The sequence below is a fragment of the Amblyomma maculatum genome, chromosome 4 (genome assembly GCF_055883805.1).
Source record: "Amblyomma maculatum isolate TAMU_Amacu chromosome 4, ASM5588380v1, whole genome shotgun sequence".
NCBI classification, from domain to species: domain Eukaryota; kingdom Metazoa; phylum Arthropoda; class Arachnida; order Ixodida; family Ixodidae; genus Amblyomma; species Amblyomma maculatum.
This window is the reverse complement of record NC_139347.1, coordinates 205,608,861-205,636,604: the sequence shown is the minus strand read 5'-3', so window position 1 is coordinate 205,636,604 and position 27,744 is coordinate 205,608,861. Positions and strand designations below refer to the sequence as shown.

The 27,744-nt window shown below is 42.8% G+C and overlaps 2 protein-coding genes across 8 annotated transcripts in view; one reads left to right on the top strand and one right to left on the bottom strand.

Annotated features, from left to right (window-relative positions):
- Nucleotides 1-510: 510 nt before the first annotated feature.
- Nucleotides 511-26,524, bottom strand: LOC146194060 (germ cell nuclear acidic protein-like). Of its 7 annotated transcripts, XR_014706907.1 has the most exons (7): nucleotides 26,301-26,524; nucleotides 25,574-25,841; nucleotides 19,261-19,475; nucleotides 11,230-11,332; nucleotides 8,881-8,963; nucleotides 7,429-7,742; nucleotides 597-726 (listed from the first exon to the last, which is right to left on the bottom strand). XR_014706907.1 is itself a non-coding variant. In XM_084602955.1 (6 exons), the coding sequence occupies exons 1-5, from the start codon at nucleotides 26,414-26,416 to the stop codon at nucleotides 8,904-8,906; spliced, it is 762 nt and encodes a 253-aa protein (XP_084459081.1). In that variant the 5' UTR covers nucleotides 26,417-26,524; the 3' UTR covers nucleotides 7,255-7,742; nucleotides 8,881-8,903. The 7 variants fall into 7 exon arrangements, 6 of the variants coding, with proteins under 6 accessions (XP_084459080.1, XP_084459081.1, XP_084459082.1 ...); XM_084602955.1 differs by lacking the exon at nucleotides 597-726 and having other exon boundaries at nucleotides 7,255-7,742; XM_084602956.1 differs by lacking the exon at nucleotides 597-726 and having other exon boundaries at nucleotides 7,255-7,742; nucleotides 8,881-8,960.
- A 226-nt stretch (nucleotides 26,525-26,750) lies between these two features.
- Nucleotides 26,751-27,744, top strand: part of smash (smallish) — a 37,232-nt gene continuing 36,238 nt past the window's right edge. Inside the window, exon 1 of the mRNA XM_084602953.1 lies at nucleotides 26,751-27,470. The gene's annotated coding sequence lies outside the window, so the exon portion shown is untranslated. The remainder of the gene's footprint in view (nucleotides 27,471-27,744) is intronic.

The following is a 27,744-nucleotide window of genomic DNA, read 5'->3' as shown; positions in this document are numbered from 1 at the left end:
TGATTAATGTATAGTAATGATTTGAACATCACAGCAGAGGAAAGAATCGACACAGAGGTACATATTTTTTTTTTTTGTCCAAAGAATGCTGATACTCTGTTGGGTGAACTCAGTCTGGCATGTCACTTATGCAGGTGATCAAGAGTTTTTCCCTTCCATGTATTCACTCCTCAGTACCATATCCCTTTAAGCGCGAGTTAATAACAGTGGGAGGAAAACTTACAAAATTTCAAATATTTGCAAGGAGCATGCCAGCATTCTGTACAAGATCATCCAACCTTAATTGCTGATAAAATATGCTAATTCTTTTGGCACTCAATTACATTATACGTCTATTTACTCTGGCTGCAACTCATTACTTAAACAAAGCGATGCATTTAGACTTTTCAAAGCATTTATGCTTGCAAAAAAAAAGCAAATGAAAATTGTCACTCATTGGAGCCATGCCAGAAATACCATGGAACACTGACCCATTGCTTTTATTTGCAAGATTTTTCAATTACGAGTGCATATATTATGCACCCACATTTATGGCAAGTGTGCCTTGGGATCCAGGGTAGGACGAGAAAGATGGTTAGACTGTATGGGAGAGCCACACTATAGGTGGCTATGACAAGTCCTCTTGTCGAAACGGCTCGGCTTGCAAACTGAGGCTCCCCCTCAAACCAGTGCTCTTTGGTGGACACAGGGTTTGATACTATCCAGGTTGCAGACTGGACTCTGAACCTAAAGGAAAGATAAATAGGCAATTTCGTGCTATTCGTGCTTTAGGGACGAGGCATTTGTGTTCCAATAAACCATCAACCTTTAATAAATATGTAGAGGATATTTTTTCTTGACCTTTCAGACATACTTGGATATATACACAGTTGTCTGTGCAACATTGAATGTACATACTGTGCAGTACGAAATGCTGACCCTTGAAACATCATGTAACATACTCCAAATGTCTCGGTGAACATGCAGCGTCTTGTCAATATATCTATAGCTTATCAATTGTATGTGCTATTCACTATGCAATGAAAACAATTTTAATTAAGATAAACGAAGTCTCAAATATGTGTTGTTATAGTGGATAGTGCAAAATGATCATCTGGAAGATTATAGCATTTTGATACCCCATAAATAGGGGTGTGTGAATATTCGAAATTTCGAATACGAATGGAGCATGCTTGTTATTTGATTCATATTTGAAAAACTGATATTCTGAATTTTTTGAATATTAAAAAATTATTGAATCCACCGAAAATTTTTGAATTCACGGCAATTTCATTGCACTGAGTGCCTCACCGCACTCCTTGACCAGGTTGACTGTGCAGTGAAGCATTTTTACATAATTCCCTTTTGAGCTGAAGGCCTTCCTGAACAATGTGTGCTATTTTTTTATCTCCCTTTTTTTCCTACTGATCAGGTATTCGACAATTGAAGGCATTTTTATCCCAAATTTTGATTTGTATTCAAATATTTCGCCCTGCCGCCGCAGTGGTGCAGTAGTAAGACGCCCAACTACTGTGCCGGAGTTCCCCGGTTCTATCCCGACCGCGGCGGCTGCGTTTCGATGGAGGCGAAACAAAGTGGCGTCTGTGTGCTGTGCGATGTCAGCGCACGTTAAAGATCCCCAGGTGGTCTACATTACTCCGTAGCCCTCCACTACGACTATACTTTCTCTCTTTTTACTTTCACTCCCATCTTCCTACCATCCCTTACGGCGCGGTTCAGGTGTCCACAGCGTGTGAGAGATACTGTGCCTCTCCATTTCTGTGGACCAATTATTATTTATTCAAAAATTTCGGTATTCACACAACCCTACACAAGTACTATTCGTTTCTTTTAATTAGCTTTATTTTTTTACTTATGCTTATATCTATAACTGATATATTAACCCCAAGCAGATCACGAAATAGTTCAATCTATCGATAATTCGATATATGGAATGCGCCAACAAATGAGCTAATTCTTTGTAACCCATGCGCGCACTTTTCCTGCTGCGATAAGCGCAGTCCACCTGCATATCATGGCAGCCCCCCACTCGCTGCAGGTGCATCCTCACGAGGTGCACGCGCGCATTGGTGCGCCAATCGTCACTATGCGCCAGGCGTCGGAAAGAAGGGCGCATGTCTGCGTGCCGCACCGCAGGAATGATGCGCGGTCTCAATTTTTTCATAGGAACATATCGGGATATCAGGGCGCCCGTCTTGCACTTGTTGGGGTTGCCATCAAGATGCAGCGAAAGATTTTTAGGAAAAAGCCACTGCTGATCATAAGAGATCTAATTTTGCTACTTGTACTCTATAAACATAACAGTAACTTGGCTCAAATAAGGTTCAAGTGATTTCTTCTTCAGCATCGATCGATCCACGTGAGAGCTCTAGTCAGCAAGGCTGGCTTCGCTGCATGGCAGTGCATCAAGCTTCGGCTTCTCCGCATAGCAGCAGTGTCAAGTTGAAAGCAATCGCACTAGACTGAAGGCCACTTTCAATCAGACTCGCGGCCTTACAGCGTTAAGGCTGCTAGCAGGCGGCCTGGGTTGCGCATCCAGCCCGGCTCTGCTCGCGAAAAGTGATTGTGGGGACATTATAAGAGAAGCTTGTTTAGAGGAAGTATTCAGAGACTTGGAATGGGAGCAGTTAGGGATAAGGGTAGATGGAGAATACCTCAGTAATCTGCGATTTGCTGATGACATTGCCTTGCTAAGCAACTCGGGAGATGAACTGCAAATAATGATTGATGACCTAGACAGGAAAAGTAGAAAGGTAGGCTTGAAAATCAATATGCAGAAGACTAAGGTAATGTTCAACAGCCTCGGGAAGGAACAGGAGTTTACATTAGGTAGCGAAATACTGAAAGTAGTAGGCGAATATATCTACTTAGGACAGGTAGTAACCGCAGATCCGGATCATGAAAAGGAAATAACAAGAAGAATAAGATTGGGATGGAGCGCATTTGGCAAGCACTCGCAGATTATGACTAGCAGCTTACCGGTATCGCTCAAGAGGAAAGTATACAACAGTTGCATCTTGCCTGTACTCACCTATGGGGCTGAAACGTGGAGGCTAACCAAGAGAGTTCTACTTAAGTTGAGGACAACCCAGAGGGCTATGGAACGAAAAATGGTAGGGGTAACATTAAGAGATAGAAAGCGTGCAGAGTGGGTCAGAGAAATAACTCAAGTTAACGACATTCTAGTGGAAATTAAGAAGAAGAAATGGACATGGGCAGGACATGTAGTGCGAAGAGAGGATAACCGATGGTCGCTGAGGGTAACAAACTGGATTCCAAGGGAAGGAAAGCGTAGCAGGGGGCGGCAGAAAGTTAGGTGGGCGGATGAGATTAAGAAGTTCGCAGGGGTCAAGTGGATGCAGCTAGCACAGAACCGGATTAAGTGGAGAGATATGGGAGAGGCCTTCGCCCTGCAGTGGGTATAATCAGGCTGATGATGATGATGATGATAAGAGAAGTGCCCCTTGCAGGGCACAGCACTGCAGTTCGATATATCTGTTTCGATGAACAGGATAAAGGCGAGCACCACTCCTATACTTTTGCATGAGATTTTCAAAGGGATATTCTGAGAGTTCAATATAAGCAATAATTCGATATATCCAGAATCGACTGTATTCCCCAACAGAGGATGTCTTTATGTATAGTAGCAGACAGTTGCTTAGCAAAGGCATCTAAATGAATGCCTAAACCTTTTCTTAATTTTGTGTGCTGTGCAGTCTAATAACAACCTACAGTGCTCTGTTAGTCTAAATGAGCAGCAAGTGCTAGAACGCTAAAATAACCTCCTGTAGCAGTTGTCAATTTGTGTGTTGCCTTCCCATTCAATCGCCTGTCTGTTTTATACATCCATGAGACGTACAGACCTTATCAAAGACATACAGTCCATGTGCTTCTCAGTCTTGCAGCTTTCCTCTCGTTTTGCATGCTCGATGGTCATAATCTTTTGAAAGTAAAGTGGAAGGGCCTTAATTTTGTCCTCAATCCTCTAAACAGCTAAAACAATTCACTCAGCAGCCCAGAAGCAAATCCCTCGTGCGAAATCTGGGCCCAAATGAGGAAATTTCAGCTTTCTTCAACAACTTGCATGCCTATATTTTATCCCGTTTCATTGCAAAATGATTTATCTTGCATGCAATTTTGCATTCCTAACATACAGGATATGTGTTATTACCATTAATTTTCGTCACAATGTTCTTCTGTGACGTGTGTTCTCGTCATATTTTTTTTTGTATAACTGACATTTGTATGCCCATCCTGCTGGGGCCAAAACATTGGTCTGCAGTGTATTGAAATAAATAAATGAGCTGGAATTGATATTTTTGTTGCAAATTGCTACTCCCAAATTAAGAGTGTTAGGCAAGCGTGCGAATAAAAGAGAAGGCATAAGTCAGCGGGGTGTAACCAATTCAGTTTAGAAGTTATTCCCCAAGATTAGCATAAATGTCCACTGCAGGAAATATATGGTTGAATCAAAGCAAGTGTGTGCGGTCTCATCTTAAATAGTAGTCGGTATTATGCACACGTGAGATTAATGTGATGAGAATGATAACTGTAGTGTCATTAGTGGGTGCAGTGCAGCTATGATGTGGGCAATGTTTGAGAACAGTTTCTGAGCATTCTATCACATAGTTTATACACTGCATGTGCATTTTGAAGTGATAAATTTTGAAGACTACACATATCTTTGTAAAAAATTGTAGTATATTCCCAAAGTTTAATTGAAGTGAATGAGTCACGAGATAAATATATTGGCATTATTACACACTGTACAACTGAACTACAACTTGTGAGTGTACAATTGACAACAAAGCCTGAAGAATATCACCAAAATTAATGTTTTGATATCCTTGTACAGACCAATATGTGTAGTATATCCTTTGTACTAGACATATATAGATATATATTGTGAAGAGGAAGAAGTGCACGAGGAACATTCCAGCCAGTGGCATCGTGATCGCTGCGCGTGACTGTGTTCGCTGTCGCTGTGTTCGCCGCTGATCTGCCCAGTCCTGCTGATCGAGTTCTGCTGATCTGCTGAATAAACCCCCCATCTTACATTTGGTGGAGGTGCCGGTTAAGATCTATCCTCTCGCCCTGGAACTCCGCAGCCGCACATTACCACCTCCTGCGATGCCTGAGGACGTTAACCACCAAGCCGTACAAGTTGGCTCGGCCATCATCTGTCCCGGCTTCCTCCGCCAGCGAGACCCCGCCATCTTCAGCGGCACTGACGACCACGACGTCGAGGACTGGCTCACATCCTATGAGCGAGTGAGTGCCTACAACCAATTGGAGGCGGAAACGAAGTTAAGCAACGTGATTTTCTATCTCACTGGCATAGCAAATCTATGGTTTCGAAACCACGAAGCGGACATTCCATCATGGCCCGCGTTTAAAGCCAGCTTCTCTGAAGTTTTCGGCCGTCCGGCTGTGAGGAAACTCCGCGCTGAACAGCGCTTGCGTGCGCGGTCTCAGCAGGTTGGCAAGAATTTCACGAGTTATATTGAGGACGTCGTCGACTTATGCAAGTGCATAACCGCACAGATGTCAGAAGCTGACAAGATCAAGCACATTCTGCAGGGAATCGACGACGCCTTTCAGATGCTGTCGGCTCGAGATATCTGCACCGTCGTGGAAGTGGTCACACTGTGTCAAAGTTATGATGAACTGCGGAAACAAATGGCCATAACTCGTGCAAACACCATGCACTCCGAGTCTCTTGCTGGCCTGACAGATGCAGGTGAACATTCTGCGCTCCTGCCACAAATTAAGAGCTTCATTCAGGAAAAAGTTGCTCGACAGCTCTCCCTTATGTCCTGCCATCAAGAACCTTCCTCACACCTAGCTCCCAGTTTGCGCCAAATTATTTAAGAACAGGTAGCTGAATCTCTTCCTCTAGCCCCTCAATCCATGCCTGTCGCAGCACCGTTAACATATGTGGCTGTTGCTGCCCGACCACCACCTACATATGCTCCGCCGCCACCTGCCTACGTTCAGCCGCCTCCTGCGCCTGCGCGAGAACCTGCGCAGTTTATTCGACCAGCTCCAAGACCATGTAATCCCTGGCGCACGACGGATAACCGGTCAATTTGTTACACTTGCAGGCTTGCTGGACACATTTCTCGTTATTGCCGCAACCGCCTCCCAGTGTCGGCCCACATGGTTCTGGGTACTGGTCCCCGACGCCTCAGTATTCCGCGCCTACTGAGCCTCCAGCCCGCCATCATTTCTCCCCAGACCGCCCAGCCATGTCCGACTGCCGTTCACCGTCGTCGCGACGCCGCTCTATCTCTCCGATGTGACGCCGATAGAACGCTTCACATGAGGAAAACTAGAGGCCGCAGTTCCTGAGGCGAGAACTGCGACCCCGTCGAACTTCCCAAGTCCTCATCTGTCGCCGGCAAACCTAATTGAAGTTTTTGTCGAGGGTGTTGCTGTCATGGCTCTAATTGACACTGGTGCTGCGATTTCGGTAATGGACGCAAAACTATGTAGCACTTTAAAAAAAGTGAAGACGCCAATTGCGGGACTTTCGTTGCAAACGGCCAGCGCTCAGCATATCAAGCCTTTAGCAGCGTGCACCGCTCGAGTAGTTATCCAGAATTGCCTTTATACAATTGAGTTCGTCGTGCTGCCAAGTTGCTCACACGCTGTAATTTTAGGCTGGGATTTCCTGTTGCGTCACGCTGCTATTATCGTTTGTGCTCGAGCTGATGTGGGGTTCTCGACTGTGCCCGATGCCTTACCAGACGCTGATCAATCAAATTCCTGTGCTAAAGCCCTCGCCGCCGAAGATATCGACCTTCCTCCCTGCTCTTCAGTGCTTGTTCGTGTCGCTTGTGCCTCTGTTAGCGATGACACCGTTCTCTTCACACCAGCCCATACTTTCCTGCGCAGCAAGTGCCTTTCATTGCCCTACGCAGTGCTCGCTATTTCCGCTGGCCTTTCCATGTTATGGGTCTCTAACCCATTTAACTCCCCTACTGCTTTGCGCCATGGTGAATGCCTCGGAAGTATCCAGCCAATCGTATCTCTTCTGATCTCTGAGGAACCTGACGACGCGCCGCACTCTGCCGTGACTGCGCTCAGCCCCCCTTCACCCTATATATATATATATATACACACACACGCAAAAGATATGAAGACGTTTGTGGCTTTAACACAAACGTCTTCATATTTTTGTCATATATTTCATAGAGCCCAAGCAAGTTTTCTCGACGTATATATATATAAAATAGCAGACAAAACCCACAGTGAAAACATATGGTGCATATATATATAATGTGACATATATGCCCTTCGTCGCTGGACGTTGAAGAAGACAACAATCAGCAACAGTGACACAGAAGACTAAGTGGTAGCAACGGTTGGTGTTAGAAGAAGGCTGACGCTGCTGTGCTTCTGTGTGCTGTGTCATCTTGGACTAACCTTCGTGGACTAACGTTGCCATGTATCATCTTGGTGGAGGTGTTGGGTAGGTGGTAGGGTGTCTTGGGTCGTGGGGTCTTTGGTCAGCACATCTGGTCAGTGGAGTCACATATGGTCATTCGGGTCTCTTCTTGTGTCTTGTGGTCATGTGTGGCCGTCTCGGGTCAGTCTGTCCTTCATCGTGTCTTGTGGTCGGGGCGGGGGGACGGGGCTGAGGAACGGCAAGGCCCTGCTGGATCCGGCAGGCTGGGGAACAGCCATGCGATGCCTCCTAACCTTCAGCCGACGGCGCCAGAAGTCGCAGGGCACCGAAGCTGCGGACCAGGATGAGGGGGTGATGATGAAGTACCCCGCACCTTCACCAAACTTTATGTGGCGGCATGCCAATGAAAACAGGAGAACAGGGAACAGAGAGAAGATGTTCGATGACAATGAGATGACGTTTTAATGAAATGTTAGCGGGCCTAGCGCGAGCGCTCCTGCCTGCGCCACTCCCCGCTTCTTCTTCCCCTTGCTTGTCCGTAACAATATAGATCTATATAATATATATATATAAGGTCTAGGAATAGGCAAACGATGGGACCACCTGCACCATATGTTTTCACTGTGGGTTTTATCACCTCGTCTTTGCGATATACTGCGTCAGCCCTGGATTCGTGGATTTTCCCTCTTTTTTGATGGTAGTGTAAGATCTTGTTCATTCGTACTACAAGAAGTGCAAAAGAATGTCCAGCTAAAGAATGACACAATAAACGCCGTGCACGTGAAATTAAAATTTATATGTTGTAACATGGAAAACAATAACCTCCTTCTTAAATGAAAACTCCAGGACAATGGCACTTTTCCGAGTTTTGTGAGATTGTTTAACTCGTACACACTTTTGAGGGTACTAGGAGCAGGACTGCTCCATAATGGCAAAGACCTCCGCGGTTTCTTTGATGTGTGACCGGCACAGCTGGAGCTTCTTTGCGTGTGGCATTGAATGTAAGGAGGCTTCACTGCATAAACAGTGAGGTCCATGTCAGGAGGAGTGCGGGGTTTCGGTACACTGGACGACAATGTCAGACGAACGGAAGTGAAGGAAGCATGAATTGGCGGCAAGGTGGGTTTGATAGAAAAAGAAAGGAGCAAAGCAGTTATCATGCCGCTTTAAACGGCATGCCGTTGCCCTGGGCTAGCAGCGAAACTTTAAAAGCGAAAATACATTGCCAGCCTATCAACGCAGGCCTACCAATCGTCAACACACCTGTCATTACATGCACGTCAGAGGAGTGCAGGAAAGAATATGCACTTCAAGCTCGAGGGTGAATCATTTGGCAAGGAGGATCCATGTATAGTGTTTGTGGATGCCAACAACACCGATAGAACTTTGATGAAACATCCAAATTCTCCTGAAATGCACAATCAGGAAAGAAGCAGTTTTCAGCTGATGCCTTGACATGCTTGCCTCACCCCTTCTGCAGCTAGCTGGTGCATCAAGGGCTGTAGACCTGGCAGCTGCACACTTGTATGAATAGCGATGATAATGGCATCTGCTGAAGAAAGATTTATTATTGTCATTCTTTTCTGAAACCAAGAATACAACACAAATCGTTTCTCTGTTCTTCAAGGTACCCACACCACAGCTAGCTAGCTAGTTCACTCACCAGGCTGCTTGACGACTTTGGGTCAATAGCACGCATCGGAGAGAAGGAATAGATGAGAGTCAGAAAAATAAGCGGTGCGGCCAGTAAGGAAAAAGGGAAAAAAGTAAACGGGCACAAAACTGTTCAGCATGAAACACAAAGCAGCGAAGCATGAAACAGCAGTGCACAGACTGCTTCTACACTAAAAGGCACATCAGTTCAACGGAATATTGCAGATCCTTTGTTGTTCATTCACAAATTGAATAATTTTCTACCCTGCAAAAAATCGGAGGCCTTAATAATGTTGCTTCAGCTTTGACAGCAAAATCTTTTGGAGCTATGTGCATAAAAGTCTGCAAGGGAAAAAATAATTGGTCTATAATTCACAAAGTGCAAAGAACATGGCTGTACAGCAGCTAGATCTTCTGTCAGAGTAAATGAAATGAGTACCTCATGAAGTAATGCTTTCAACTTTATTGGTTTGGTTTATAGGATGTAATGTCCCAAAGTGACTCAGTCTATGAGAGATGCCGTAGTGGAGGGCTGTGGAAATTTTGACCCACCTGAGGTTCTTTGAAGTCATTGACACCGTACGGCACACAAGCGCCTGGCTTTGAACTTTATTATAAAGTTGCCCCCGAAATGACAGAACCATAGTGTACATGCAAGCAAAGGGTGAACAAAGACATTGTCCAGCTATACAATCGGTACACCTACGACGAAATGGGAACTAACTGTTGTGGCAAGCCACACTTTCTACAACATTGCAGTAATAGTATGGTTATGGCTGGGAAATGCCTTGCAGTCAACAGTTCTATGACTTGCACAGCTTGCCATGCATTGCTCACATATTCACAATCAGTTGTGCAATAAAGAAGCTACTCAGTCAAACAAAGCAAGCATTTTTGCACAATGCTGCAGGACAATTATAAACCACTCCTCTAAAAAAAGAATGCTGTGAAGTTTGTCATACAGCCACGAAGTGCACAATTATGAAGGAATTGCATACACATAACCACCTAGTGGTTCGGTCAGTTCAACAGCACACACGTGCATGGACAAGGACTGGGAAACATTCACCACTTGAAAAAAAAAAAAAAGCAAGACAGACTACTGTCATTGAGTTCTCTTTTCTTTTGCATATGGCTTCTAAAAGCATGACAAACAAGTGTACATTATATATAAAGACATAAAAAAACACTGCTATACAGCAAGCAATCTGCTATATTTCCCTTAGTCAAAGTTCACTCTATGCATGGATGTGATCGGTTGCTGTAAATCAAACATTATTAAGAACTCCTAATAAAATATATGAGACTTGGACCATCCCTTTGATGTGGCTGTTGCATTAAAGATCATATTCAAATATTTTGTTCTCTGCATATTTGTCTATAATATAGCTGAACACGCACACATCTTTTTGCTATACAGTAAAAATGTTATTAGGAGCTTTGATGAATTTATTGTTTCAATAAAAGGCTGGCGTCTTGGGAGTCGCCTAGAGGAAAAAAAGACAAGAAAACAGCTTATGTTTCATGCCTCTGAGATCTTGCTACACATCTAAGTTACACGATGAGACGTCTACACCCAAATTTTAATCACAGCTACCTTCCCACGCAGACAGCTGCATTATTGACTGCCACAAGGTACTAATGCAGATGCCACCTTCTAATTTAACGAGCACCTAATTTTGTATTATGATGCCTGTCTTTTTGTGTTTGCTTTTCACTGTACATTTTTGTTTGTTTGCTTTTTTTTTTTTTTTTCTCTGCTAATGTCTGCATATGCTCGTCATTTCATGTCTTGAGCGCCTCCTGCTAGGACCATACATAGTTCGCAGTATTTGAAATAAACAAGTAAATAAAATTTTCTGAGCTCAACCACTTTAGAATGTTTTGTTGGGCTAGTTGGTGACAGTTCATTGTAAGATTAAGGCGCGAAAACATACACGGACACAAAATCCGTCCCGTTACCTTTCTTGTGTCCGTGTGTGTTTTCGTGCCTTGATCTTACGATGATCAACCACTTTAGATTAATGACTTCATTCTACCCAGCATGATCATTTTTCACAGAGTTCCTTAACAGGTGAACATGTGTTTGCAATGTCAGGGGCTGCCAAATGAATGCATGGGCTCAAAGTGGAGTGAGTGTCAAACTCAGTAAGAGGGCGACAAACCTTTTTAGAAGCGAGGTCCTTGAATGACCCTCGCACTTTCTTGTATTCATGGCACCGTGTGACGCCAGGGATCTGTGGGAACCTCCGGGCAGCGCGATCCACCCTAAGAAGACAAAAGATTACTTCCGCTACAAAGGCAAAATCTCACAAGCAGATATGAAAAAGAAGAATGAAGTCCCTTCAAATGCCTCAGGAACCCAGATTCCTACGAAAAGCAGTTTTCTTGAGCAACTTGTAGCATGCTCAAGGGTGCTGAAAAGTGCTTGAAACAACATAAAAAAAAGCATAAAAACTTTGTTTCCATTGAACCTTCTTTGGACACAAATTTTAAAAGCTAGTTGTCATTGTAAAGGATTAGAAGTTAAATTTACACCAGCCTCTGATCATTCGTCGAAACAATCAGAAGCACTTCACTTATTTACTAATTGGGCACTGCAGACGCAGCGTGACTATTTCACTAACCAGAAATCTGCTCTGCATTCTGCAGCTCGTCGCATTTACGGCAACGAGCGGCTACATGTGTCCGCAATTTGAAGGCATCATCGTCACCAAGCGCCTTCGTCCTGATTTTTCCACGGACCGGATTTCAACATGGTCATTTCCAGACATCATGCCTCAGCTAGCGATGCCACCTGGCAGTCGTGGTGTGACGTCATCAAATCATGCCGCTATAAAGGACGCACCTCACGAGTACATCTTCAGTGGGCACGGCGATCACAGCCTGACTATGTCACTAACCAGAAATCTGCTCTGCATTCTGCAGGTTATTCCTCACGGCAGTTCATTGCGCAGCGATTGTCGCAGCATTATTGTCCCACCGTGCCCACGGAAGTGTCTCGACCTAGCATATGAGTGTTTTCATGTTTGCAAGTAGCTTCTTTGTGGGGACATCGAGGCCAACCCTGGTCCAACACAGAAAGAGCTGTTTGAGCAGTTGCTTGAAGGTCGAACTGCTATTTGCAATAACATTTCAGAAATGAAAGCTCAACTAACTAACGCCAAAAAAATGATAAGTAACCTTCAACAGATGTTCACTAAAATTGAAGAAAAGCTATCAGAAGCTTCTCCTTCTCATGATGATCAGGTTGAAACTACCCTTATATCATTGGAGCACGTCACTGGCTTCCAGACAAAAAAGTTAACAGGTCTGGAGGACCGAAACAGGCGGTCAAATATAGTTATTTGTGGCATAACTGACATCCCTGATGAAACAGAAGAGCTGCTCAAGGAAAAGGTTATAGCGGAGGTAATGAAGGATAAGTTGAATGTGGAGTGCAATTCTATCGGCCGCATTCACAGGCTTGGCCGAGAAGGCAGTGATCATCTATCTCCAGCATTTCAATGAAAAGAAACTGATATTTGAAAACTGCAAAAAACTTAGTCTCGAACCTAAGTATTAGGAACGACTACTCTCAAGCTACACTAAAAAAAAGGAACCTTCTGCGGGACGGCGCACAAGCTGATAAACTTGAGGGTAAAAAAATATACCTAGTTCATGACAAACTCAAGATTGATGAACTTTTTTTCTGGGATGAGGCCAAGAACATGCGTGTAAAGATAATCAGCAAACCCTTCCCGCAGCAAGAAACTTGACACTTTTTCCAAAAGTGCGACAAGCAATTGCGTATTATTAACCTAAACGCTCGCAGCGTGTTAAACAAAACAGAAAATCTTGAAGTTACTTTATTAGAGCACTATCCACATATCGCTGTGATAGCGGAGACATGGCTGCGGTCTGAAATAAGTGACGAGCAGTGCTATCAAGTTTTCCCGTAAGGATCGGAATTCTAGGGGAGGTGGCATTGCAGCCCTTATCAAAAACCATATAGAAGCTGTTGTCCTGGAAAACGCTCCACGTCTCGAAAGCTTAGGCATAAAAATCACGTGTTGGGGCCACAAATTTATTGTGTTCGCCATTTACAGACCTCCCGATGCACCGCCTGGGTATTTAGTCAAGCTGCAAGGAAACGTGTCAATTCCAACCGAATAAATTGTTACTAGTAGGAGACCTAAATTTACCTGACATCAATTGGGAATGTTTGTAATCACTTTCGCGGAACAGTAAACATTTAAACACCATGCTTGACATAATGAAATTTAATTCAAATAGTTCAGGAGCCAACACGTGTGCAAGGACCTTGCGAATCTGTGCTTGATCTGGTATTTTTGCCCAGAATGTTAACTGAGTATAATGTTGCAGTTGTAAAAGGTATATCTGACCACCGACTCATCAGTATCGGTGTACCCATAGTGACTTTCACCTCATATGAAAGACCTGTAAAGCAATCCTTCAAGGACTGCTCACGCGCAAATGATGCAGCCATAATAGGCCATATGAAAACCCGCCTCACAGACTTTAACCACAGTGACGTGACAACACTTTGGCGCAGTTTTAAAGACTTTTGTCAGTTCTGTATTCATAACTTTGTGCCTGATAAATGCAAAGTAATTCGCAAACAAAATCCGTGGATGACACGTGACATTATTCACATGACCCGCAAGATAAAAAGGTCAAAGAAAAAATCCCTACAACTCGATCACGTTAAAGAAATGAAAGAAAAACTTGCGCGCGCATTACGGACCTCGAAGGAACACTACTTCAATACAGTATTACCAAACTTTATTCTTGAACAGCCCGAAAAGTTCTGGAATCATATGAGCGAAAAAAAAGAAACCAGTATCCTAGATTTGCATTGATGGCTCAATCATTCCTGATCGCTGGGATATTGCGAGTCATTTCAATTGTTATTTCCATAGCGTATTTTCTAATTCTGGCATTTGTTCATCCAATGAAAAAATGTTTCACCCACCTGAAACAAATTTTATTTTGTACATTGCAATTAAATGCTATTAAACTTAAAAACTAAATCTTCATGTGGTCCTGACAACCTTAGAAACATTTTTTTTAAAACAATATGCTGAATCCATTGCAAAGTTCCTTATTATATTTCGTGCTTCATTAATTGCTGGAAAATTACCGGATGACTGGAGGGAACACTAATAACAACACCTTATCATTACTCACTAATTCAGGGGACTCAGTGCTGTTTCACCTCTGTTCAAACGTACTTAACAACACATTCATTCAGTCATTTTCATCCCCTGTACCCACCACTCAGATTCCATTTGTGAATGCTATCAATTATCAGCTCATGGACCCCATAATATTTGAATCAACAGGTATCAAAGGTTTAATAAATAAATTAAAACCCAAATTATGCTGTGGAACTGACGGGATAAATATTAAATTTTTCCAAAACACGGTAGAATACTGTTCAATAATACTAGAGTGCATTTTTTCGCAATCATATAATCTTGGCATTTTACCTTATGACTGGAAATGTGCTAAAGTAATCCCCATCAACAAGTCAGGTCTAGCACACAATCCCCTCAATTACAGGCCTATTTCCCTAACATCCATACCTTGTAAAATTATGGAGCACATTATATACACACATCTTGTTAACTTTCTCGAAGATAACTTTTTTTCAAGTGCACAGCATGGATTCTGCAAATTATTCTCTTGTGAAACTCAGTTTGTCTCCTTCACTAATGATTTGTATGCCTATTTAGATTCTGGCTTTTCAAATGACTGTATATTTCTTGATTTCTCTAAAGCTTTTGACAAGGTAAGCCACGCACTACTACTTCATAAACTAAGCTTTCTAAACATCGACCCTGCTGTAATTAACTGGATCCGCGCTTTCCTCATGTCCCATGTACAATTTGTAAATGCTAATGAAATCAACTCACCTTCTGTCCCAGTCCGGTCCGGCGTTCTGCAAGGGTCGGTTCTGGGACATAATTACATAAATGACTTGCCTTCCTGTGCTTCTTCGAAAATTTGCCTTCTTGCTGATGACTGTGTCTTATACCGTAAACTTGCTGATAATTCTGATGTCCTATTAATCTAGAATGACCTTAACAATATTACCGAATGGTGCAGTAAATGGTGCATGCAATTATACATTAACAAATGCAAATCAATGAGGGTATCTCGAACTAATGTAACAAGCCCTATGTATATGCTTAATAACGTCCTATTAGAATCTGTAAAGTCATACCATTACCTTGGTGTAATCGTTACTAGTGATCTAACCTGGAAATCGCATGTCAACTCCATCATCGCTAAAGCCAATCGTACTCTCGGATACATTCGCCGTAATTTCTCCCTTGCATCGTCATCATTAAAATTAATAATGTATACAACATATATTCGTCCACAACTCGAATACGCCTCATCTGCTTGGGACCCCGGTCAAGCAACACTCATACACTCCGTTGAGCCAGTACAAAATCGCTCAGCCCGGTTCATCTTAAATAACTATCAAAGAAAAGCCAGCATTACTAATATAAAAACATACTTACATCTCCCGCTGTTATCGACTCGACGAAAACTATCCCGCCTCTCACTTTTTCATAAAATATACTATCATAACTCAAAACTGCACTCCTTATGGGTTCAACCACCATCCTACATTTCATTTAGCCGTAACCACAGTCAAAAGGTTAACATTCCACACTCAAACACAGTTGCCTATTCTAACTTGTTTCTTCCCCGCACCTGTAATGATTGGAATAACCTGTCTGCATTCCTAACAAGTATAACTGAAGAAAAATTTAAATCCGCGCAACAAACTTTCTTTCTTGTACAGCATTAAAACTTATTGTATGGTTATTTGCTTATCTTCATTGTATACTGCTTTGCTTATTGTATTTTTATATTATTTTTTTTTTACACATATGCTGTCGTCCTAAATTACCCATGTACCTCGTTGTTCTTTTTTTTATGTGCTTTGTATTTCAGATATTTTTTAGGCTTATTGTATTAACCTTCTGTTTTATATATATATTCTGTATGCGCCCCTCCCCTCTGTAACATACATCTGTACCCTGAGGGTATTTTAAATTAATAAATAAATAAATAGATAGCCAGAGTTGTGCCCGTGTTCAAGAAGGGCGACCATTTGTTGTTAGGAAATCATCGTCCAATATCACTGACATCCTCATGCTGTAAACTAATTGAGCATATTGTTGCTAATTTCTGAATAAACACTCAATACTGTCTCATTTTCAGCACGGATTCAAAAAAGGCTATTCAGCAGTTACACAACTAGTCACCGTAATACATTCACTCACCTCAAGCCTTGATAAAAATGGTCAGATTGATGCTCTGTTTCTTAATTTCAGCAAAGCCTTCGATACTATTCCACATGACAAACTGATACTAAAACTGCGACATCTTGAGCTTCCAGAAATTTTGATTGTATGGATAACGAACTATTTAACAAATTGCCGGCAGTTCGTAGCAATTAATGAGCAACAATCGGGCTGCCTTCCGGTCACATCAGGAGTCCCTCAAGGAAGTGTCCTAGGGCCATTGCTGTTCTTAATTTACATAAATGACATCACCACTGCAATTAATTCCACTGTGAAAATCGGTTTGTTTGCTGACGATTGTGCGCTCTTTCGCGAAATCACGTCATCAAATGATCAAATTGATTTAAATGCTTCTCTTGCTGGTTTTTGTGATTGGTTCAAAATCTGGGGAATGCGGCTTAACACTGAAAAAACTGTCTTTCTTCGCTTCTCTTGTTGAAAAGCTCCATTATCCTTTACTTACACGTTAGGTTCGTCGCCTTTGCAGGAACAAACCAATTATAAGTACTTGGGTGTCACAATTGCTAACAATTTATCATGGAATTTACACATTGATAATATCTGTTCTTCAGCCGTGCGTAAATTATATTTTCTGCGGCACAAGCTTAAAAGTGCTTCACCTAACGTAAAACTGCTTGCCTATTTATTCCTTAATTAGACCTAAACTTGAATATGCGTGCAAAGTTTGGGACCCGTTTACTAAACAAAATATTAAATGTCTCGAAAGGGTACAGAGAAAAGCAGTACAATTTATCTATTCCAAATTCCCTCGATACGACTCTCCCTCCGAAATAATGAGTGATAATGACACTGAACTTCTTGAACATAGAAGGAAAAACTTACAACTGCAATTACTTTCTATGCTTTGTAAATAAAATTTAGCCCTTGACTCTTCATCTTATGTCTCTTTCAACATCTAGGCTTACTCAAAACCATCATCCGAATTCACTAACACCTTATTTGGCACGGACGAATGTATTCAGGTTTTTGTTTTTCTCCCGAACTATTTCAGATTGGAATGACTCGCTGTTGCCAGTTTCCATTGATTGATGTATTGTTCATTTGTAATATTGTTGTATTTTACCACCCTGTTTAAACCTGAGCAAGGTCTGCAGTATTTAATAAATAAACAAATAATGCACAGTCTCAAAAAAAGACCAACACAGGTAAAGATAATGTGCTCTTTCATTAGGATTGCTGTTTTGGAGGGTTTATTTCCACAACGTCTAAGCTGAACACGCATTTCACAACTGTGCATAAATATTTCAACAACCCTCGAGTCTTCTCGGCAGGTTGTGGGTTATTTTGCCAGCCCAGTTTCATTGGCAGCTCTATTAGCACCTGGCAATTTTCTCCAGCTCACACTCCTGCATTGTAGTGTGGGCCAGCACAGACATAAGGTAATTTTGAAAAGTTTTATGTCTTGCAAAGGAAATGTATTTAGTATATTGGTAACAAATCACAATATAAGCATAGATGGCCAATGCTCCTAAATTATAAAATTTTACCTATTAGAGCACATTTGGCAGAGTTGGTAATTTACCTGTATGTTAGCATAAAATACAATGACAACTTTCCTAACTGCGTTCAGAGATGAAAAATGTGGTACAAGTGGCTAAAACAACTTAAGCAGAGCGTTTACTTGATTACCAGCCACCAGTATTACTAAGCTACCCTCTCCAGAAATAGTTGATATTGCATTAGAATATAAAACACATTATATGTTTAACCAAACATTAAGAAGCAATACCACTAAAAGCTGCATATACTAGGTTCATAGATGCGTTCCAAATTAAGACAACAGCTTCATTACTGGTGTTGAGATTTGAATAGAACCAAGAAATCGGGATAAAAAAGCAAATAGAAGATGTTGGCCTCTCTTCACAGGTTTCACCTGGGGCTATGTTCGTAAATGGTGAAGACAGTGCTTGAAAACGCAATGCAATTCCACTGGATGCTCTCTAAATGCATTCTCTGTAATCATTTCTTGTTGCAGCTTTCATTATGCAGCTTCATACATTGCATCTTTGTTTTTTTATGATCACATTTAAGCAATTTTAGAAAGTGTAATGTGTGGTGGTTAACAGTTTCATGTATGTGTTCTGAGATATGTATGACTTCCGAGCACCTTCATTTCTTGTTCAAGGAATGTGCCCAGTTTGCTGTGGGTATTCTACTTTACCTATGTTTTGATGTACTAAAGTGTTGTCATGCCTTGTTTGCATCAAGATGCGGCTATTGTTTCCAACTATGGTTAAAATTACATCTTAGTGTTTTTCTAAATGTAGTTTTCAAGAAGAAAAAAAAAAGTACCTAACAAATAATATCGCTTGTCTTTGCCATGCTGCGCGCATGAAGGTCATGACTGCTTGTTGCATCATGTATAATGACAGATATAACGATAAATAAATGCTCCTTAGAGTCAAGTGCAAGGAAAAGAAAAACAGTATGAAGATAAGTATTGCACACTATAAAATGATAGTGATGAGCTGAGGAATTGAAAACTGGTTCTGGTTTGTATGTATGTAATAGAGGAAGGAAAATATAGGAGAGGCCCAAGCAGTGTTGCAGAAAAAGTGATGGAAGCCCTGCACTTTTTTTTGCAAACGAGTAGCGCAACATTTTGGTGTAATAACAACACGATCATGGCAATGGTGCCTGCAGCAAGGTTGGCCACTTGGCTGATTAAGGTGGAGGAGGTTGTTCATGGCTTGAATGCTTAGGCCTTGCTGTAGCAATGGAGACACTAGTTGCTCTACTCCCCCTTATTATAGATGAAGCCTTCGCTTCCAGCTTCAAAACGTGATGAAAGGGCCTCTCCTAAACTGTTTCTTCTCTCCAAAGTGGACGCAGAAGATATGAACCACAAACCAAAACTTCCAAGTGTAGCCATGGCCGCCCTTGCAGCCATAGAGGCACCAGACAGCAGCGTGGCACAGCTCATGGAGGAGGGTGTCCCTGGTCTTCTCCGCACAGTCCAACAGCTTTGGTGAGAGCTCCACGCGGTACTCCTTCTCTTTCAGGTAGAAACATCGCCCTGCTGTTGAAGTCAGTCGGCCATTCCAAACTATTTCTTCTTGGACAAGCTGTTTTCAGGATGAGAATATGAGCTTGAAGCTTTTTTCTCAAGTAGGAGCATAGAACCGTCACAGTACTCTAGAAACGCGCGGGTCATTTAAGTTCACCCTGAGATGACACGATAGCATTAAGACAGTTCCTGTGGTCGTTTGGCGGTCCCTAAGGCATCCTTTCTATCACACAGGCAGGCTTGTCGCCATCATGCACTGTTTTTTAACACAGTACTAGTATGCCAAAGCCGGTTTTTCTTCCAAGCCAGACCTTTAGTGCGAAAGTGTTAATATGAGCTTGTACAAACTGGTTTGGTTTATAATTTGGTATTTAACGTTTAGCGTCTCGAAGTGGCTAAGGCTATTAAGATCCCATAGTTGGGGACTCCAGAAATTTAGAACACCTGCGTGCTTTTTTTAAATGTATACAGATATTGCACAGCACACAGGTGCCTTGCTTTTCACCATTAAAAAGCAGCCTATGGAACCTGCGTCCTCGGGATCAGAGTCGAGTGCTCTAACCACTGAGGAACTGGCACTTGACACAAATCGATGCAGTACCTGTGCAGGTATGTATAAAGCAGCTTGATCTGGTTGGTGTATCATCTTATGGCAACAGCGCACAATGCAGACTGAGATACGAGAAGAGGATATGACACAATGAGCGCTACTTTCAGCATTTATTTCGACACATACACAGCTTCCCTTGCAAACAGACACCATACATGCCACAATCACGTGACCTTTGCACTATGTGGCATACAATCTTCTATACACTCGTGAAGATCAATGCCTGTTTAAGGGCTCAAGTGCTTATTTTGTTAATAGCAAGAGCAGTGAGCTGACACATTGTTCCCATAATCTAGCTGTCTCAAGTGCCTCGATTATTTTCCAAACCAGATGTTTACCGAGTCTTTCCAACACTTCACACCATTTATATTCTGCGGGGCACGTTATTTCTAACATTACCCAAAGTTTTCAATTATTGTCTTTTAAAGAGCATAAAAATAATGTTGACCAAGCCCGCAGACATCTTGGAATTCATGTTGGAGGTTGCCCTCCCAATACTTGCCCCCGCACAATATAAATGGTGTAAAGTGTTGCAAAGACTTAGTGAAGATCTGGTTTGTGAAATAATTGAGGCAGCTGAGATAGCCAGATTATGGGAACAGTGTGCCAGCCCATTGCCCATACTGCTAACAAAATAAGCACTTATGTAGTGTGTAGAAGCCCGTATGCCGCATAATGCAAAAGTCACGTGTCTGTGGCATGTGTGGTTTCCAAGGGGAGCTGTGCATGTGTCCAAATAAATGTCGAAAGTCAACACCCATTATGTCATATTCTCTTTTCGTGTTCCTGTCTATATTGTGTGCTGTTAACATAAGATAGGCATAAAAGCTGTTCACTTTCACTCACGCTGAAATTCTGGGAAGGCCAATAAATGCCCTGGTATTGGAATTACCTGTTTAAGCCAGAAATAACACGCTGTACTGTAATCAGAGTGCCTCAGAGAGCCCTAAAGAACTCTGCCATATTTAGGGGTTGGACTTATTGGTTATAATTAGAAAGAAATGCCAAAAGCAAGCCAAAATCTATTTTCAAAATTAATTTTTAACTGAGAAAGCTTAGCATCCTTGGCATGCACTCCACAAGCAGGTGACTACCGCATAAAAAACAGAGCTGCAAAAGGTGAGAATTAACAAAGCGTGGAAGAAGACAGAAGGTGAGGAGGCCATTTGTCTGAGAGGTCATGCATCTTGATCTATCACTCTGATGCCTCTGTCCACAGTGTGGTCGAACAGTGCTAGAACAGCACTGTTGCCTGCCATCACCAGCCAAAGGCAGGTATGTGTTTAAGCATGTGCGGTTAAGCAGAAATAATCTTTATAAGCACTGAGAAGGTTTTGGATACTGCATGAGATAAAATATAACTGAATTCAGCTAATAATAATTCAAATTTCTGATGCCTACTCCTTAAGGGGCAGGCCTAAGCAATTCTATAGAACAAAACCATGTGCTCAGTTGTATATATTTATTTTTATATTCTTAATCTACATAATGCAATACTTTTTAGAGTGATATTTACGAGGAACTCAGTACTGTTTTTAGATGGTTTAAATTAAAATTGAATATGGTGATGTTTTTTAAATTTGAATAAGAAATGTCCATTTTTTTGTTTTTTGAATTTTGGCCAATTTCTAAGCAATATGGAGATTAAAGAGGCAACTCCACAGCTACAACATTTTGCAGCAATAAAGAACAAGATCTGCATAATACCCAAAAAAAGTTCCAATGCCAACAACCCACCGGATGGTGCCAGAAATGTAAGGCTAAATATTGATAATTTTCAGTAGGAGCTCCAAGTTCTATATAAATTTTTATAATTTTAAGCAATATAATGCAACACCCTTTTAGTCCCTAATGATTCTGAGGTATGGGGGGTTTTTCAGGGCAACTTTAAGACAAATCGAAGATATTTTTTCTTAAATTGGAATCAAAGTTGTTCCTTTTTTGCTGTTTTAGAAATTTGGCAGAATGCGATGCGTTTTGGAGAAAACATCGAACGGTCTAGAGCCTCAAATGTTGTCTGAAAGTAAGATCTTTGCATCAATTATGAAGATAAAAAGTTTAAGCGACAACAACATAATCCTTCATGCTGTAATATAGGATTGAAAATCGACTTTTTTGCTATTTTTTAGTAAAACAACTGCGACAAGAAAAAAGAAATTTTAACAATACTACGTAAAGTTGTTTAGATTTACTTAGTAAAAAGTAATGAACGACAAATGTTTAGGGTGCAAGCAGCAGGGCTCCAAACTTGCAACTTTTTGAAACAGCAGGAACGGCATTTCCCACCTCCAGTGATATACTGTGAAGTAGTGCTTTTGCAGTAAAAGGGCACCACACTCATGTAGTAGTCATCATGAAGAGCTGGTGTCACTCAGTTAGTAACCTCACCCACACTACAGATAAAGACATGCAGGATGAAAATATAATGCAATAAAAATGCAATGCAAGAGGCAGTCTCAACCTGTGTCCTTGTACTAAAATGCAAAACATTTGACGTACAGCTGCTAGTACTTTGTAATGAAAGTGTATTCTTCCATGCACCACCTAAAGCCAGTACATGGCATTTGTGCCAACTACATAAGGATTGTGCATGCAAGGTGCAGAAAACCAAAAGCAGTAAGTAGTGTAACTCCAACTCCAAAATGCCTTCAAAGATACACAACACTCTAAAGATACACAACAGGAGCATAACACAGCATTTAGATAGTGTAACACTACATATAAAACACTAATAAACAGGGGAATAGCAAATAACTTATTTTCATTTCAACGTGCAAGTTGCAAGAGGAATTACTTTCACATCATGTGTACAAATGCACATGCACTACAGGAAGTGATCACGATTAAGCCTGATCTTAATGTAGCTGCTTTATGAGGGGCAGTGCACTGCCTCTGTGCACGCCACAAGATTTTTGCTGCTGCACTAGAGTGCAAATATTATCAGCAAAGGTCAGTACATGCCTTGAAATTCCAATTTACTGCTCCCACACAGCATAACGTGACTTGCACATGTAAGTACATGCACATGTAAAAGAAAAATCATCCACAAAAAGTTATGCTGCTGCTACTGTGAATGATGGCATGTGTTCTCAGGCACTGTCTCACGCCTTTGGTTGTCTCCCCTAATGCAGTGTGTTCATTGAAATGAACAAATATTTGCAACCTTTCAATTCGATGAGAAGCCATAGGCTGACGAATTCTGTAGTACTTGCCTCATAATGTATTCCCAGTAAGTATATTTAGGTAAAATCCAACAAGCAAACTCGTGGTAAAAGTTCACAAGCCTTAAGGAATGCTTGCATGACAAAGGAGAAGCCAAAAAGGAAGTTGCAGTGCCAATCAAGCCTCACCATGGCACCTGTGCAAGGCGCCTGCGCAAGGCACCTGCGCAAGGCACCTGCGCAAGGCACCTGCGCAAGGCACCTGTGCAAGGCACCTCGGCAAGGCACCTCGGCAAGGCACCTCAGCAAGGCACTTCTGTAGGCATTTTTGTAAGGCCATGCCTCAAGGTCCTCAGCCTTAACTTTTTAAATGAGAAGTGGGCGATGCTCCTTCCATCCGCATAAACTGCCAGCACTAACCAGCTATCTCTAAGGTCACTCTCAAGAACAGCACAATGGCTTATAACCCCTCTGTAATCATTAACTAGTTTCTATCTTGTTCCCAATAAGTATTTCATGATACACTTTTGAGCAGACTAATTGGGGGCACTTTATGCTTTCCCCTTTTGTACGCAAAAGCAAAGCACATAAATGCAGTCTATAAATGCCAATTTCTGTTTGGAAAGAAGCCTTGAGGAGAAGCTGACCTTAAGAATTGTGCATTCCGGAGATATCCTTACAGAAGCCCACACTCAAGTTCAGTGCAAACAAATGACACTTTTGCATTCTTTGAGAGCGTTAGGGACCACAAAAAGAGAAGTGAAGGTCACGGAGACTATTCTGTGGTGCAGTGGCTATATGCTTAGAATTGCTGCCTTAGTGTGCATTTCCAGAATTATTCACGGGTGTAAAAACAGCCACATTTAATCAGCTCTAGATACCTATGTACACAACAAAGCAAATGAGAGCATATTTAAATTGAAATTCACTGATATTGCATAGTTAAAAAAGCTTGAAATTTTATCAAACATGATGAGCACAACATTTCGAAATTTTCCTTAAAGGCCAACTGTCCACCCTCCCGTGGAAAATATTTTCTTCCCCGGTGACTGTGAGACTTCGCCCCTAGAACGCAAGGTCGCAAAATGTTATTGAAAAGAGTAACTAATAACGCAGTTACAGCCACCGCAATCATCCGATTCTGTCATGCTTCTCTCCTTCCGTTCCCTCGCAAAGGTTTTTCACTCTCCTGCCCGAGGTCGTCTAGCCTCCGCAAGACAAATTCCCCTTCCTCCTCCGCGTTTGGCGGGAGGTGGGGCGCGGCACTCCGCGAGCGCGAAAAAAAACGGCCGAGGGAGCGCGCGCCGCTGGATTCAGTCTGGCCATGGCGAGGGAAAAGCGCGCAGCGAGCGGTAGACACCCATCCTTCTCCCGTCAGTCAGCGAGACGGACCAATGGACGTCGTTCGCGGTACGTACGTCATTACTGTGGCTCGACGGGCCAGCGCAGGAAACGGGGAGGCTGGCTACCCAAAGGAGAGCATGATAGAGCTTTGAATTGTATTTTCGATGCTTTGCGGAGCGCGTGTCACTGTAGCATTTTGCACAGACTATCTCCGGTACCTGATCGAAACACTGGGCTTCTACGCTTAAAAGGTCCTTCCCTGGACAGTGGCCCTTTAAACTCCCCTTTAGGGCCACTGTCCAGGGAAGGACCTTTTAAGCGAAGAAGCCCAGTGTTTCGATCAGGTACCGGAGATAGTCTGTGCAAAATGCTACAGTGACACGCGCTCCGCAAAGCATCGAAAATACAATTCAAAGCTCTCTCGTGCTCTCCTCCGGGAAGCCAGCTTCCCCGTTTCCGGCGCTGGCCCGACGAACCACAGTAATGACGTACGTACCGCGAACGACGTCCATTGGTCCGTCTCGCTGCCTGACGGGAGAAGGATGGGTGTCTACCGCTCGCTGCGCTCTTTTCCCTCTCCACGGCTGGACTGGATCCAGCGGTGCGCACTCTCTCGCTCGTTCTTTTTTTTTTTTTTTTTTTTTTTTAAACGCTCGCGGAGTGCCACGCCCCACCTCCCGCCAAACGCGGAGGAGGAAGGGGAATTTGTCTTGCGGAGGCTAGACGACCTCGGGCAGGAGAGTGAAAGACCTTTGCGAGGGAACGGAAGGAGAGAAGCATGACAGAATCGGGTGATTGCGGTGGCTGTAACTGCGTTATTAGTTACTCTTTTCAAAAGCATTTTGCGGCCTTGCGTTCTTGGGGTGAAGTCTCACAGTCAACGGGGAAGAAAATATTTTCGACCGGAGGGTGGACAGTGGGCCTTTAAGGAGTTGCATGAATCATCGCCAACTAGGTGTATAACTATTCGCCTGCTTCGTGCATACCTAATTATTTCAAAGTATTTCATATAAAAGCACTGCACGAGCTGTTTGAACGTACCTTTCTAGCAAACACTTCCTTGTTAAATATAGAGAACAGGGCCCTGGTCAGGTCCTCCCGGGACTTGTGGAAGTTGCATCGAAAGCGGACGGTGTCGGGACGACACTTCTCCAAAGGCACATTCTCCGACAACGACTCAAGGAACCAAGCGTCTTCATCTGCTGGGAACAGTGCTCGGGCAACGTAGAGTGAAGGTGAGCTCCGCTTCACTGGTGATCTTGCTTCATCTTCGCTCCCAGAACTATCGTCCAGGAAAGACGGGCGCCGCCTGCGCGAGATTAGTGAACAGGATTGCTGTAAGTACTGTCGCATAGTTCCAGAGGCGAATTTAGGGGTTGCTCCTGGGGGGGTCAGACCTAAATGAACAATGTTTTTTTTTTTGCTTTTTTGTTTTTTTTTAAACTTTTCTTCCGTAAAAAAAAAAAAAAATGGAGTTCAGCGTGATTACACTATGTCGCATTCACATTTATCGCTTGTAGAGAAGGAGAGGAGGGATGGGGGGCGCCCATACCGCCACCCCCTTAAATGTGCTACACACCATTCAACAAGCACAAACAATGACTATACTCGGATAACAGCGGTGTCGTTTTAGTCATATTTATGCTACACCTTAACACAAACAGAACAGAGTAAAGCAAAGAACGTTTCGGCTAACATGATACTTGAAAGGTAGGACAGGGCACATGCAAGCAACGTATGGCAACGCAAGAAGTAACAATTCCATTACCTTCCCGACGACCAACATCGACGGTATGGTGGAGTTCGGCGACCTTTGGGCACTTGCGGTGTTGTAAATGCGCAAAAAACACCCTTCTTTTTAGGTGTCAAAGGTGGCTGCTCCATTTGTCTGCTCGATCCAATTTGAACCCTTTGAGTCAACTGTCAACCACTTTGAACCATCCGCTACCTTCCGCAAAAAAAAAATATAACTTGGCTTGATTAGACTCCAGTAGGCTTGAGTTGACTTGTATTACAAAAACTCAAGTAGCTATATATTCTAAAATCAACACCTTCATTTTACGTAAAAATTATTCACTAATTTTGTTTGTGTTATTTTCTTTTTCACGATGTGATGTTGGGTTCTCGTGTCTCGTGCGCCTTCCTTTAGTTTTCCGCGTGGTTTGTTTTGTTTTGATGTGCCGTAGTACTACAGTACTACGAAGCTACAGTGGCACTGGCTACCGCTGGCTACTCTAGCTTGTTTTTTGTTGTCGTTTAGCTTAATGTTTAATGGGGCCTCAATAAAACAAACTTTTTTTTACTTGCCGGAGCAGTGGAGCGCGATTAGGGCTGGATCAACCTTCGAAGAAAATAAATTTGAGGAACGCCAGAGATACCGGCCACTCCTTCGCTTACTTTCCACGCGTTTGACACCGCTCAGGGCTAAAATTGCTAAAATCACTAAAATCATTTACTTCGGCGGCGCGCTGTCAAGTCCTGACAATCTGTGGTTACGTGCGTGCTATGCATGCCGTGCGAGTAAACAAATAAAAATATGAAACCGGTGCGCCGACGGAAGCAAGAGCACAGCGGGGCAGGAGAGTGCCCCGAGGCCTCCCATAATGCGCCGGACGAGAGTTGAGGAGGGTGGGCCGGTTTTGTACGCGAAATACAATAAAATGGTACGGAAGAAGTCGGCGAATGGGTCCAATCGAGATTTTTTGATAGGATGAGTGCTACTCCCGATGTTTTCCCGCAGTGGATACAACTGGACGTGCACCGCTTGTTGGAACTGGTGTTTGTGACGGCTCGCCAAGAACAATATAGTGACGGAAAAGGAGGCAGTACTCGACTGTGTTCCTATATCGGGTGTCTCAAGGGTAGATGACCCACACAAACGCGAGCACAACGCGGTCTCTGCTCCAGGCGGCTGGCAGCGCGTGAGGAACTCCTGAAGGTGAGTGCGCTTTGGAAGTACTTACACGCTGCTGTAAGAATCGAATTCATTTCAACATCATTGTTAGCCCAATTTGGGTCTCTGTTCAAAATGACGACAGCTCTTGAGAAGCGGGGCATGCTAGCATTCCAGTTTATTTATACTTACAACAGTTTTCACGCATGCATTCGCTGTTTAAAATTACACAAGTTCCGGGATATCGCGTGCTTTCTGTTTGTTACTACGAGGTGGGGAAAGCGACGGTTGCGAGGAAGTGCGTGTTGCGTGTTCCCGA

Excerpts from the sequence above, each read along its gene's own strand:
- LOC146194060 (XM_084602954.1), bottom strand. The coding sequence starts at position 26,416 with ATGGAGCAGCCACCTTTGACACCTAAAAAGAAGGGTGTTTTTTGCGCA. Across the intron at positions 25,842-26,300 it reads CGATGTTGGTCGTCGGGAAG|GCGGCGCCCGTCTTTCCTGG; the intron begins GTAATGGAATTG and ends AATCTCGCGCAG. Across the intron at positions 19,476-25,573 it reads AGGAAGTGTTTGCTAGAAAG|CTTGTCCAAGAAGAAATAGT; the intron begins GTACGTTCAAAC and ends TCCTGAAAACAG.